Here is a 15,322-nt window from a genome sequence, read left to right as displayed (position 1 = left end):
AGACTTTCAGAGTCCCTGACCTGCCCCCTCCCGCAAGCACAGCACCTTCATGTCTGCAGTGGAAAAACAATGGGGAACGGAGAGCTACCCATAAAGCAGCACCCACCTGATGGCCACGGGCTCCCGATAATCCAGATCATAGTTCTGGAGGGAGTCAGCACAGGAATCCCGCAAGACCCCCTGCTTCTGCAGGCGAGCTGGGCCCGTGAACTGGTGCACGGAGGCGTTGGGCTGCACAGTGGTGTGGTACGGAGGGGGGATGCTGTTGCTCGTCTCACTGCGGTAGTCGCTGTCCCGGTCATCCACGGCACTGTCAGCGTCTTCAAAGGCTAAGAGACAAAAGCAGTTTAAGGGCACAGCTCTCTCAAGTTGCCTTGCTGGGACAGTGGAGACTGTTTAGTTTTGGAAGAATGACAAAAAAGCCACTATTTCTGCTGTGGCTGTATCTCCATCTGGGAGCTGGATATAACCTCCAGTTCTCTCAAGTGTGCACTAAGGAACTGCAGTGATCGGATCCACATCCTTCTTTCCCCTCTTCCTATTACAGGAGTTTATTTCTCTTTAGTCATTACTAATAAGCAGATTAAGACATCTTTATTTAAAACAAAGAAAGAAACCCCACACACAAAAAAAAAAGATAAAAGAAAAACAACCACAAAAATGCTCAGCACCCAAAATTTCAGGTACTTTGCTGCTCCCAAAATGAACCTTTAGATACTGGAAAAGAAAAAAAAAAAAAAAACACAAACCCAAAACCACTTCTTTGAAGAAAGGAGCTCTTTCTGAAAACTCTTCAAACCTTTAAGCTGTAATGCTGTCCTTTCTTCTCAGCATTCCTAACCCTAACTAATGGGGTTCTGGATATTTTTTTTCATGCATCTTTTTTTTTCTTATTATTTTTTGTAAAGGTATTAGTTTAAGTTAAAAGAAATCAACGGAAGGTACTCAGTAGGAAAATCAGAAGAACTGGGAGAGCAGTTCTGCTTATAAACAATTACACTACTTCTTACAGGGGAAAATCGCTACATTTAACATATACAGGTAAATTAGCTTAAGTATAGTACTTAACACTAATAATAACCTTCACAAAGGAAAAAGCTCCTTTCCACTAAGTCCCTCTCCCTGCAGAAACACTTCTGCTTGTTAATCCTTCAGGAAAGGAGAATGCCAGGTTATAGTGAGGAAAGGTATCAAAAATATATGGCTGTGTATGGCTGTGCAGGATGCAAGGTTATCTTTGAAAGCTTAAAGTGAAATACACACACCATAAGGCAGTGGAGTGCACCATTAACATGCTTGAAACAAAAGAAAATAAGAATCAGCCATTATTCATTCTCTCTGCCACCAAGTCTATCTAAAAAGGACAATCAAATTAAAGCCCTCTCTGCTAAGTTATCCAGTGGTGTGTGTCCTACACTGTCATTCATCATGAGGCTCAGAAATAAAGTGAAAGTGCTCTTTACATGCCAGATCCTTAAACCTGTATTTAAACTGCTGAAATTCCAAGCAGATGGAATGCAGCATCAGGGAACCCCTTTTCTTTCATGGGTGCTTCTCATACTTCTAATTCAATTTCCTTTTTTTTAATCTGAAGTAGAATTTGTTCTTGGTGATCTTTTCAGTTCCTTCACAACACAGTAAGATTAATGCTCAAAAGTGGATGGAAGAGAAGAAAAGAACAACAGCAGAAAACATCTGCAAAATAACAGGCCACTTGAAAAAGCCCTGCTCTACACTCTTAAGTGGAACCAGTTCACTTTGATTGTCCACATAGAAAATGGAGTTAAGCCTCCTGCCTTTTAGTAGTTTAAATGCTGCAGGGTTCTTGTCAGTCTCTAGTCAACGGAACAGAAATGAATAGTAATCATATGCTGCTGTATTCAGCTTTATTAAAAGCACAGTGTCCATCAATTTTATCACAGTTCAGTGCTTGGGAGAAATATTCAAAATTTACTGCACAAAAATGATTTCATATGCCAAGGTGCCAAACCCTACTGAGGAACACCAAACTTCCAGCCTGTAGAGCAAGGGCCGATCTATTTGTCAATCACGAGGCTCACACTGTCCTCACAAGAATAACAAGCTATTACTCAGCTGAGCAATGTCACTGGGATTGCTCAACACTTGAGCCATTACTATCTAATGAACAGTAATTACTTCTATTGGGTCAGAAAACACACTGCTCCAAAGAGCACTGCTCACTTTGCTGCTCAACTAATTTCTTCGTCCCATCAGAGGCAAATGTCATTTAAGGTAAAGCCTAAGTAGCTCTGGTATGATGGAAAGTTCTCCAGCTGTGGCTGAATAATCATCACAGCACTTGCAGAGGCTGAAGGCAGCCTAATTGAGATACAGGCTTGGGATCTGGTAAGTCACCAGGACCAACAGCTTTAGGGATAAACAATTCAGCTAACTTTGAACGCGTAACAAAAAATACAAATCACTAGTACAATTACCTGGATGAAAAATTCTGAATCCAGTGACTCACTAATACTGGGAGTGCAAATACTTACACAGTTATGGTTATTAGGAAGCAGGACACTGCTTCTATGAGTCAGCAACCCTGCAGGCTCAGAGAATTCCAAATGAACCAGATTGCTGCAGAAGCACTATCTGGATTTGCTCACCAGTCATCATGTCTCACCTCTGCACCATCAAAAGAAGATTTCCCACAAAAACTACAGTATCTCTAAGCAACATCCAAAACCACCTGATTAGCTTAAATGTCAATCAAACATATAGAGCATCTATGTTTATAAAAGCTGACACCAAAATTTCTCAGAGTTCTTACTGGTTTTTAGCATGAGGAAGTCTCTTTGAGGTCACGACACAAAATGCCTCCCTAAGGCATGTCTAAAGGATGCAATGCTCCATGAGGTAGGAACACATTTTTTCTCTGATGTATGCTCCACAAACCTAACAGCATCCATAGACATTAATACCACAGAAATCCTCAACTGACTCATAAGTAAGAGCCAACTCAAAAAACTCTTATTCAGGCTGAACTGCAACTACCCTATGAGCAATCTCACTTTATTTAACAGAAGTGTTCTCAAATGAAGACATTACTCAGCCTGATCAAAAGCATCAAAACCTGGCCCACATGTGGCATGTAGCACGCATTTCCTTTGCAAGAAAGTATTTTGCGAAATGCCAACATATAGTGATGATCCCATTCATTAACATACTTGACGCTTAAATTTTAATTAAGAGACTGACAAGAACGTGCAGAAGTGGCTTTGGAGATGCAGCACCCCTTCAAATGGAGGCATTACAGCCCGTGTTTCAGCAAAATATCCCTCTCAACACACATGGTGTGATAAATTCAAGTACTGTTTTCTTCAAACAGGGGATACAACAAGTCTTCCATAAGCAAAGTTGGAGCTTAGCCTCAGTCGCCGAAGACCAGTTAAATTAATAACAAGACACATAACAACAAACATAAGAAAACAGCAATTTTTTTACCCCAGTTTGAGAAATTTCACATATACCAAAGAGATCTCATGGGATGAAAACTGTTTCTTTGTCACTGGACCCACTGTGTAGAGAGCTATGGGTAAGACTGAAGGGCAGGGTAGAAGCATGCTGTTCATGTTTCATTATTGAATATTCATGCATATAGGCAGCATAAGAAGAAAACCCACAGGGGCAGTCACATCACACAGTAGGATTTCACAAAGTGGGGAAAATCAAGGAAGGAGATACCTTCTCTGTTATTCCTCCCCCTAACTCCTGGCCCCAGAAGTTGTAACACAACTGCTGCAGGGTAGAACACATACAGTTTTTAGTATCTTGACCTCAAAACCACTTTGACAGTCCTGCTATGCCAGCCCAACTAGTCCCCTTTAGCCACTGGCAACTTTCTTTATACCAAACTTCAGGACACGGAGGACAGCTAGCAACAAAATTATTACAGGTGGCTGGATGAATGCACTTGAAGAAGTCGTTTTGCTTGTTTAAGGTGCCAAGGCACAGCAGGAGCTCCTCTCAAAACATTGTATTCAGTTGAAATCGCCTCTTGCTTTTCTAGCACAATGTGTCATCAGCCCCTGGGAGCTGAGGTCCAGTCCCCCAAGCTTAGTTATCCTCTACAAACTTGAGAAAAATCTTGGACAAAAGCAAAATCCTCATTAGTTCTCCAAACAAGCACTGAGCTTTTCACAGCTTTTGTCTATTTTAATAATGGTAGAAGAAAATCAAGTCTACTAACTGAAGGAATAACTTTCAGGTCAGCAAAGGTCTCTGCCAGCTCCACATCAAGGGCCTCGCAATTCACCTTTCCCACCCATCATCCATTTAAACTTCTTTTCATCATAGCTGCCAACAGCTTCTTTCCTTAAGTCTCAGACCCTACTGTGCCATCATCTACTGAAACACTGGTCACTTCTAACAATTAAATAGACTTCTTAAAATCTTATAATCAAAACGCATACTAGCTTAAAGAGGACCACTGAAGTAAGGAAGAAGGAAAAAAAATCTCCAAAGGGCACAGGGGTGTTTTTTGAGGCTCTTCCATATCTTTTTATGCTAAAACCACGTTAAGTTTTGAGAAATTACTTAAATGCAACTTTGCAGGTCATTAATTCATTGTATTGCCCTCATCACTTAAAAATACATTAGAAATTAGTGTATTTTTAAGACAGCATGTTTGCAATATTAAGTCTTCAGTTTAAGAGGTTTCAAAATCCTGTTCTTCTCACTTGAAAATACTCTTCTGCTGAAACACTCGACAGCCAAGAACAGAACTGACAGGCTGAAGTGCAAAGACTACTTTGAACATCTACCCTACTTCTTCAAGTCTTTCCCTTCCCTAAAATGAAACTAGGTCAGCGGTACAAGATGTCCCTTTCCTAAAGTGCCCTCTGCTTAACTAACAAGGGTCTGGGCTACAGCACTCCTCTTGCAAGAAACTCTCACCAGGAAAAAGTCTTCCAGCTACCAACATGCTGTTTCTGCTGCTTCCTTCTCAGCTGCTGTTTAAGAGCTGCAACTAGAAGTGTGTTTTTCATTATATTGTCAAGCTAATGGAGTTCACTTAGAAACACCATTGACACTGGCCCAAGCCTGACTGTAAGGATGCTAAAATGATTTCAAAGAGGACAGCACAGCAAGGATGAAGGAGAGGGAGGGAGCCTCATGAATACAAGTACATTTTAAAGCAAAAACACCACACACTGACTCTCCAGATAAACAGGAGAAATACACGTGCACAGTCTCCTAGACCTCTCACTAACTAAAGCTTAAACACCCCATTTCCCTGGAAGATAAAGCTATTTAGGACACTAGTCTTTCATTTAGTCGTGTAAAAAAGTTAATTAGTTACCTCTCAGTTATCCTACCACACCTCTAAGAATAAACAATTGAGACATCCAGCACTGACAGCACAAGCAAGTTGATCAACACTGCTGATGCATAAAGAACTTACGTTTGATCAAAGACAGGAGAACAAGGAGGACAAAAAATGTTGTGGGAGAAGAAATGGGAAGTCACTAGTGGAAGACTTCTAAAATGCAGAACAGGTCCACATTGAAATGCACTGTAACATTAACTGGACATTAGACTCAGAAGCAGTAAGAGCGTCCTTTCCAAATTCCATTATGTCAAAAATGGAAAAACACGAGGCAGAATCTCCTCCCTGATGGATGCAGTCACAGTGATCTTTCTCTGCATGCTTCCCTAAGCAACACTCTTGTTCTTGTCTTTTACACAGGGAACACCTTTAAGACTAATGGATCAGCTGTCGCATGTTCTATAGACTGTAGAAGCCACACACTGTATCTTGAGCAGAAGCCATGCCTATTGGCACCTGCAGCACTTTCAGAAAGTGAAGATGTTTCATGCACATTTTCTGGAAAAAAGAACAGAAATTTTGCAGCCTAATCAGGAGTTGTTACACCAGTCCCCAGGTGTGGCATCAGCTCTACTGATCACAGACAGGTGCAGTATCTGAATTTCACCTGTCCAAGGCTGGTCAGCACTAGTGAAAGCAAAGCCCTGCCACTTTTGCCATGATACTGTCTCACTGAGGTTGCACATAACACAACACTTACAACCCCACTGGCATGCAACAGTAATTTCTTCTTTCAGATTTACTCCTATTTGTAGTATTTGGAATATATTTCCACCATACCTTTGTATCTTAGTAAGACAATGACTACAGATTTCCTTGTGTTTTTCCATTACTCCAAACATTGATTTGGGCTTGCACAGGTATGAAGAGCAACACAAAAGGCATACACAAGCAAAAAACTAGAACCACCTTTACAGGAAAAGAATATAGTCCAATTCTGCCATCATGTCCTCAAATTCCAGTAGAAGACACAAGCAACTCATTTAAAACATGACCAAAACAAAGCCAAAAAGTGAAAAAATTAAAAGCCATCCATCCACACAAATATGAAGACTAAGTGAAAGTAAAAGAAAAAACAACAGAAGAGATTTTCTATATGCATGAATATTTCCACTTTTCCTTGTACTGGAGCATGCTGCATCATTATACGATCAGAAAGCTTGCAAGAAATCAAACTGTTACGTACTCAGCTGCTCTCCCCATCCGAAATAACTCCAGTTGCCTGCATGTAACACAAACAGCAGAGAAGAATAGGAATGGAAAAAGAAAGCTTAGAAAAAACAAACCACAAGCATACTTTTCATGTATTTAAAACGCCTTACAGATTGTGAGCTTGAAAATGTAAGGATTTGTTCTTTATGAATATAACATTATGTTGGGGCTTATTCCTCATGTCCAGTTTGTTTATAAGACATTCAGAAGACTAAGATCATTATAAACTCTTGGAATTGACAGACAATCATGCATTTATTATCAAAAGTAGATAAAATACTTATCAATCAACCTAGCAAGATCAGTTAAACACTGTTATTTCCTAGTACACTCAAATGTCTCAGAAACCAGAGTCCAGGTCAGAGCAGTATCTGATTCCTACAGGCTAGACTCTGCAAATCAAGTGGCAGAAGTCACTTCACATTTCCATTTCTGCCCCCTTTCCAGAACAAAGTTTACCCTGTGGTGAGACCATCACTTCAGTAACAAGAGTATGAAAAACTGTGTCCATGTAAACAATGTAAAGAGTACTTTGTTAGGCAAATATGCACACTGGTAAAAAGCTTTGGAGCTCTCACAACATACTAAGGCAAACAGCCACGAGTTAATTCTGCAAAAGTAAGCGAACCTTTCCATGTTAAAATTGAAGGTGAAAACAAATTCATGCTAAAGCTGCACAGCAAATTGGTAAGATGTTAAAATTTTTACTTATCAATACCTATGCTGTCATCCCAAGGTCATACTCAGTACCATGGAGGCAACAAACCAGTACATACAGCCCTCAAAGCTCTTCAGAACCATGCACACAACTTTCAACTCCAAGAAATGCTTCAGAGCCAGCATTTCTAGAAGACAGCATGTAAAAAATGCTTTGAAAAGTTACATTTACAGGAGAGTTGATGCGTCAAGTGCAACAGACAATAAACAAATTCATCATATGTAGACAGAGAACAAGCAAGAGTTTTCTGTCCTGGCCACCATCTCTAGCTACCAGCCAGGCACACAGATGCATCAGAGCTACAACCAGGTTGCTCCTTTCTTTTTGGAAACAAAAGGTCTACAAAGCAACACAGTCCCTCAGAACACATCAGTACTTCAAGGTCCCTGGATAGGCTCTGACAAACACACATGTGGCGCTTTCATTACCTTCCAGTTCCTATGATAGTAGTTAGAGAGGAAAATAAAAAAAGTAACACACGTATGTTTGCTTTGGTCATTAAAGGAAGCAGCCCTGACTAAGTGGAACAAACCGAATGACAATTTTTATGGTGCTGATTTAGAAAGAACTACTGGTATAATGCTAAACACATGCAGTTACCATGGAGTATAAAAGGTTTATTCCCCTCCTGTGTACAGAAGTTCTTGTTTGCTGAATTTAACAACAGAAAAAACCTGAAGTCCATGGAGTCGAGCACCAGCAATTTACAGTCTGAGACAAGACAAATGCCACATCTCTGGCCCACAGCAAGAGTGACAATGCCGGGGTGCTGGTAAGATGAAGATGTACCCAAATGCATCAGAAACCTGCCAGGATCCACCCAACAGTGTTGGTATGACCCTCACCACAAGGCTATCATCTCAGGCTTGTTTTCCACAACAAAAAGCCTAAACACCAGCTTTGACAGACATCTGAGTGCTACTTCAGGGGGGAAGGAGAGGAAAAAGAGGAACTCACAACCAAGCTGGCAAAGAAAACAAAAGTAAAGACATGGCAAAGAAATGAAAAGGGGAGACAACCAGGAGAAATGATATGGAAACTAGAAGCAGGAAGAGCAGAAACAGTAGAGAGAGACATAGGAAAAGGGACTGAGGAAAAAGATCAAGATGCTGACAGAACTCTGCACTGAACTTTAATTTCCTGTGACCAAGAGTTCCCATTAAAGACAATTTCCTATTAATGTAGCAGTTGAACAACAGCTTACACACATCCCATTCCCGCAAATCTCAAGACACTAACACATGTAATAGCAACCCCAGCATATCTTTCCATCACAATGTCTGTATCTCAGGTGCACAGTAAGAGGCAAAGGAAGGAACATTCAAACATTTGCAGCTTGTATTACTATCAAAGATCCAGAAAAACTCTGTAGTGACACAGCATTATAGCAATCAGGCCACATGCTAGTGAAATGCATGTCATTATTAATAAATGAATGCACATATAAAACCCCAGAGCAACTGGGGAAGAAACACCAGAAGATAACTATAAATTTCCAAAGCTGGTATGCAGATCAGAAAAACCACAGAGGAAATGGAGCTTATCTGTCCTCCAGACTTCACAAAGATAAAAGTCCCAGACCCAGCCTCTGCACAAACTACTGTATTCAGTCTGAATTGAGGGAATAAGTGACCTCCGAAACCAGCCGAGAAATGTTCCTAACCACTATTGCTTTGACAGGAAAAGGCCTGATGGTTGGCACAACACTAGTCATCGTTTGAAACTGCAACAAGGAGAAAACCACCAAGTGCTAAAACAACCCTCCTGGATTGTTTTGTTACAAGCTCTGTCCTTGGAGGAGAAGCTTTACCACCTCCCATAGATAAAAGAGTCCTCAAACTGACAATGCCAGCTACTTACCCATCCACCTCACCACTACCAAGTTCCTTATGAACAGCATGAAAATCCCAGACTTTCCACACCCAAGGCAAATAGCAATCAATGCCAAGCATGGCAGGGCGAGGAGAGGAGCAGCTGCCCTTAGACAGCAGCTCCTTACCCTGCACATGTTCTCAAACTGAGAGCCAGGATATGCTACAGCTATACACTGGGGAAGGTAACGCTGCAGGAGCAGAGAGAAAGAGATGCAGTAACAGAGAGTAAGGGATTTTCAGTCAGAAGCTCAAAACTCCGCTTTTGTTTGTTTTTACTAACACCCACTTCACTTTAGTGTCTAACATTTTGGAAAAAAAGATGACTTTATTAAAGACTCAACACATATGCTGCTTCATTTAAGATTCAGGAGCTAACAGTATATATCTCAGTCCTTCAGCATAATCGCAGAAGACCTGGGCTGACAGTCTTGATATTTTGAAGGTTAATGAAAACAGAATTTCTTTTTAGCCTTTTCAAGTTGTTTTTCTGCTCTATAAAAATAATACATATAACCACGATTTGTTAAGAAAAAAATCCCTTCCAGATCACCTTTGGGAACAAATTTAACCTGTACAAATTTGAACTAGAAACACCAAAAGTCCAGACAGAAAATGGAAAGTTGCAATTCTAAAACCATACAACAACGTACACCAATACATGATACAGACAAGTGAGACTAGTCACTCCATGTGCACTTAAATACCAACTGTGTGTGTCTTGGTTATCACATTATTTTGTATTTGTAAGTTTCAGTACTCAAAAAATGAGGTTTCATATAAACCTCCAATTAAGGACTAAGCAATGCCAGCAGCCTGGTGCCTTGGAAGCTACAACATTTTTGTCATTAACACATTTTGCAAAGCACATCTAAGTTCTCACTGTTAGCTGAATATAACATATGCTTGTTCTGTGCCTCAGTTATGCAACTATTCAGGGAGGAACTCCTCCTCCCCACTTCACACTGTCAAGCCTGGATCAGCAGGGACACTGTAAAAAAGCAGAATATTCCAAGTCTTTAATGTAGTCTAATTTTACTGCCCGTGTGCCATTTTGTTTCATTTCTGTTTACAAGCCTCTGAGATTGGTTGAGACCTATTACCCCTGTCAGAACGTTATCATTTGCTGCTGTCCATTGCTTATAGTCGTGCTTGTGAACTATTTAATCCTCCTGTTATTAGCTTAGCACAAATGGAAATCATCTAAATAAGTTTATAAAACCAAACTAAACTCCAGATAGTATATTTGGTTCTGATGAAGTACCATTTGAAAAATGTTCTGGTCAGCTCTTTTTTCCTAGGTTTAATAAACCTCCTTTCCCCCTGGCTAATACCCTCAACGCAGTGTGAATAGATCTTAGATTCCATAAAAATCTACATTCTTCCACTGTTCAATGTACTTCCCAAAACTAAAAAGGTGATATTTTAGTGGAATAAGCTTCTAAAATACAAAACATACATTGAATAGCTTTTTAGAAAGAAGTCAAGTTTTCAGTAAGCAAGATGCCAAAGAAGGTTTCGTAACAAGTACCACCATTTCCAGTTCAGTTTTGGAACACTACAGATGAGGGCCAAGGCCTCCGAACAAAAGGAGATGAGAAAGCACAGGAGGCAAATGAGCTAAAAGGATCTGACAGAGACAAGGACAGACACTGGAGAGTGACACTGAAGTGCTCTCCTTGTTCCTCAATTCACCACATTCAGCTTATGCTGAAATTTTTGAGTATTTTATTTCACTAAATGAAATGGCCCTTCTGGCCACCTTTACTTTGGCTAAACAAAATCAGACTGAGATCTGAGAATTTAAGCAGGGCTTGGATCACCATCAAATCATCGAGAGTACCCATTAAGTTATTACAAGCTTGTGCAACTCCTTAGTAACCATAGTAAAAATGATCAGGCAGAGTGCCACCTAATTTTATCTTCAATGGAAAAAACTGTAACATTCCTATCCTTGCACTGATACCTAACATGGCTGTCTTTGTCCTCCAAATTACCAGGCTACCAAATCACACAGACTATGTAAACACAGTTACAGACAAAAGATTTATATACCCTTTCCTGAGATGCAGTTCTCGACTACAGGTGATAACCTAACATTACATAAATGCATAATAGCAAAGAGGAATATAATGTTCTACAGCAGCTGAGATAAAAGATTTGATGTCTTTTTTTCTTCTGATTTTTAATCTTGGACTTTCAGTACAAGCCTCACTGTTCAAGGACACATATTTATGGCTTTTGCATGAAGTTGGGCAATCATTTTTCTATCAGTTTAAAATTTTTAATTTTTAAAAAGTTTATATTTCACTGTTGTAACAATATTCAAAATATTTTGCTCCTATTGCTATGATATTAAATGATGACTAATAAAGTTTAAAGTTCTTAAAAAACTGAACTAGAAAAAAAGAGAAGCTTTCATGAAGAGCACTAGACAAATTATGAAAGCTAGAGTGTTTAAATGAGCATTTGCTTTGTTTGATCACTGCGTATAGAGACATTTGTCAGTACTGGCATTTCAGTATTGTCAGTGTTCAGCATTTCAGTAAGAACTTTACATTAGGAGGGATTTATTTAAAAGTAAAAGCTTTATTTCCTTGTGACCACATTTCAGAATGCAGCCCATACTCTACAAAAACAACAACAAAAAACCTGTATTTAGATGATCACCAGCAAAATCAAAGCCCTAGAATTCTCTAGAGTTCAGCAGTACATCAAACTTTGTTACTGTATAATTTCCTAATATAGCCAGTATTTTTATTTTTAAATTCCATATGCCGAGTACTTTTCCTTAGACATATCCAGTCCTGAAGTAGCAGCTTTATCCTAAAATTGCAGGCAGATATTTTAGAGTAAACCCTTGAATCTGTGTTCCTTTTAGCAGGACTTCAGCCAGCCCAGACAGTGAGTGCCACAAAGCCACTAGAAAACAAATATCCCAGAGGGGATTTATCCTAAACAAAGAGAAACAGGAGCTACCAGTCACCCAGAAGCAGAGAGGCCAAGGATCTAGCTTTCCCAGCCCATCAGTAAACTACCACAAAAAAAAGCTCATACAATGGTTCCCCTTGCATGGACTAAGGCAGTTTTCCTTGGCCCAACCTAGATAAATAAAGTCATTCATATGTGCTGTTTTGAATTACACTTCCACAGAACAGTCTTTTGAGTTGTAACTGCACTGTGGCCAGAAGTTCTACTCTTACTAGACCACAGCTATTCAGTGACTGCAGCACGATCTTCAGCGTCACCTACCCTTGAAAAGGGTAAAATAATCACTGACTTCTTCCTTACCCTTCCCAAACTGGTGTGGATTAGAAATGCAGTAGGTGGCTGCTGACCTCTGTTGTCTAAGTGCAGAATCAGGCTGGTAACCAGAAAAAACCAGCAACAGTCCTGATGTATAGCACACACCTTTACAACAAGGAGGGTAGTGTCACCTACCAGTATTCTCAAGACAACTATGCTGCCTGACCCTCCACTATCACAGATCATACAGCTCTATGAACAATTAGGAGGGTCATGTTCTAGTCTTCCTGATCCACCAGTGGAATCTGAGCTCCCAAAAAAAAAAAAGGAAACCTCTCAGAGTCAGCCTCTGTGGTACCTTTGAAATAGTAGTGCATGCGAAGGTATTAGAAGAATTTTGCAGAAACAGATTTCTTCAAATATCAGTGGCAAAGAAGGGTCACCATGACAAATTGATCTGGCACCAAATAACAAACAATCCTATAATGTGTATAAAACATTTTGCCAGATTTAAAGTAGATAAAAAGCTGCTTATGTACCTCAAACAAAACTGTAGCATTTTTTCCTGCATGCATGTGCGCACACACGTTCCAGAAAGCATTAAGAGATGTAATCTTGCTCCTTACTCTTTCGCCTTATGGCAGGCCAAGCACACGCTGGCTTTGGTTCTTTCTGCTCGTAAAACAGTATATCAGAAGCTATTGCTTCTTTTGTTGCTCTTACCAACCTACAATCCAGAGCCAAGCAAAAAAATTTACCTTCTTCTGGTACAAAAGAAGCACACCAAAACCTACAATAAAACACACACACATGCACAAAAAGAAAAAACAAACAAACAAACAAACAAACCCCACAACAAAACATTACCACTCACCACAGCCCTGGTAAGCGGGGATTTTACAGAGCAAAGGATTCAAGGAAGTTGAACAAGAACATTGAAACAGAAAAAGGACAATAAAGCACTCTCAAAAAATTATCAGTCAATGATAAGAGGACAGACATAACTGATTGATTCAGTAGCACTTAGGTTATCTTCCCTGAGAACGATACTGAACAAACCTGCTCTCTTCCAGATTTGTAAACTCCCTGAAAAATGGTATAGGGCAGTATTTAGAATAGCTGATATTAACCAAGTCTGCCAAATTGATTCTGCAAAGATGCAGAGTATCTTTCTCATCTCAGTTTGCACTGTGACTGATCCAAGTGGGAGCTGCATTTAAAATATTCACAGTGTGACTCATTTGTGGATTATAATGGACTTTCATGTGTCCAGAAATGGTCTTGAGCATACAAGTAAAACATATCTATAACTCCTCACAATAACTAACTTAGAGCTCATTGACTCAGTGCCAAAGTAATCAAACAATATGTTTTCAATCTGCATATTTTAAAGTGAATTTCCAGACAAAATGTCTTGCTTTCTTTTCAATTTACATTTAATTTCAGGTCACGGGTAAAAGCCAATATGGAGATGCTGCAGTTTTCTAACAAGGACGTATCAAAAAATTAGTAATTATGACTACATTTAATAGAAAGGCAAACAAAACTGGATCCATGGACTCTACAGTGCTTTGCTTATTGCTTGGGATCACTGAAAGTTAAGTCAATTAGAAGCATGTGATCTTTCTGGGGAAGGAGGAATATATAGGGAAGCATAGCAGTTGGGAGTTAAAAATGAAATGGTTAAGTACAATAAAGGAAAGAGGCAGGGAGTGCCAAAATCAGCAGGACTTACAAAAGACTGTACATACAACAGAACCACCCGCCTCATTTAAGAATATGTAGGAAGCCCAAATCCCACATTACCTCAGAAATTATGGGTCAGACTCTTCTAAGAACAAAACAGCATTTGAGACTGTGAAAGGGGGCCTGAAAGCTCAATAATCTCTGGAAAAATTAGAGCTCCCAGTATGGGCTGAGATTTCCCATGACACCATGCCCAAGCAGCAGCCCATATACGACCAGAGACAAAAACCCACCCTCAGATCAGAGAATGGCTTTCACACAGGGCCACCTCTCTTCTCTCACATCCTGCTCCATCCTTCTCCCCTTCTCTACTCAGGGGAGATAAAAGAACCAGCTGCATCCCTGCAGGAAGTGGGAAACCACCACAAGAAAAGATGGTTTGGAAAAGGTAAAAGATGTGCGGAAAGTACAGATGCAGAAGAGGGCTGAAGTGTAATCTAATTTTAACATGCAAGGACATGTATTTCCCTAATTAAAGAACCTGATCCTGCCTGCTGGAGTAGGATTTTCTCTAGCTGGAACAAGGACATCAAAATGGTCTTCTGAGAGCTGCCAGAGTGGCTAAGCAGGATGCCAGTGATACGTGCAGTTATGTTTTTATATGAAAAGCTGTATGAAATGTTTTGCAGCACTTTTGCTCTATAGAGCATCAGGTTTTAAGATAATTTTGTATTTTTTGAAGGATTGGGAAAACATTCTCACAGAGTAAAACCTACTCACGCTGAGCGTGTTTTTTCCTCCTTCTAAGTAAATACTTAGTCTGCTGTCCAGCAGACTGTGTCCTGGTCCTAGCAGTGACCATACCTCATCTGGCATATCTAGATGATGAAAATGAAAATTATGTGATGGAAAATTGAATGAGTCTTAAAAGTGTTCTTGAGGGTCGTTTTTATTATATCTAAAAATACACCTATCAATTATTTACCCACATGGTAAGTAAGAACACTCCATATTGAACACATTTTAGTGCGGTGAAGGACACCCACCTTGCTGCTGTGTCACACACAAAGGCCAGGTCAGCTTTCAATAGAGATACAATCTGTGCATGTTCTGAGTTAAACTCTTGAGTCTCAAAGTACTGTGCTGTATCGAGGCAAGCTGACAACTCTTATGCACAAGTTGATGCAGGCAGAGCTCATTTTTCAAAAGTACCTCTATATTAAATGTCTATTTTGTATT

General features: G+C 39.9%; 1 protein-coding gene across 6 annotated transcripts in view; it reads right to left on the bottom strand.

Moving 5' to 3' along the window:
* The window catches only part of UNC13B (unc-13 homolog B), a 206,156-nt gene that overhangs the window by 144,605 nt on the left and 46,229 nt on the right, over positions 1-15,322 (bottom strand). For all 6 annotated transcript variants that reach the window (XM_069001087.1, XM_069001089.1, XM_069001090.1 and 3 more), the window contains one exon: positions 107-329. In XM_069001087.1, the coding sequence (XP_068857188.1) occupies positions 107-329 (223 nt within the window). The remainder of the gene's footprint in view (positions 1-106; positions 330-15,322) is intronic.

Source organism: Aphelocoma coerulescens (genome assembly GCF_041296385.1).
Source record: "Aphelocoma coerulescens isolate FSJ_1873_10779 chromosome Z unlocalized genomic scaffold, UR_Acoe_1.0 ChrZ, whole genome shotgun sequence".
NCBI classification, from domain to species: domain Eukaryota; kingdom Metazoa; phylum Chordata; class Aves; order Passeriformes; family Corvidae; genus Aphelocoma; species Aphelocoma coerulescens.
The sequence above is the reverse complement of the archived record's forward strand: the minus strand, read 5'-3'. Positions and strand labels throughout refer to the sequence as shown.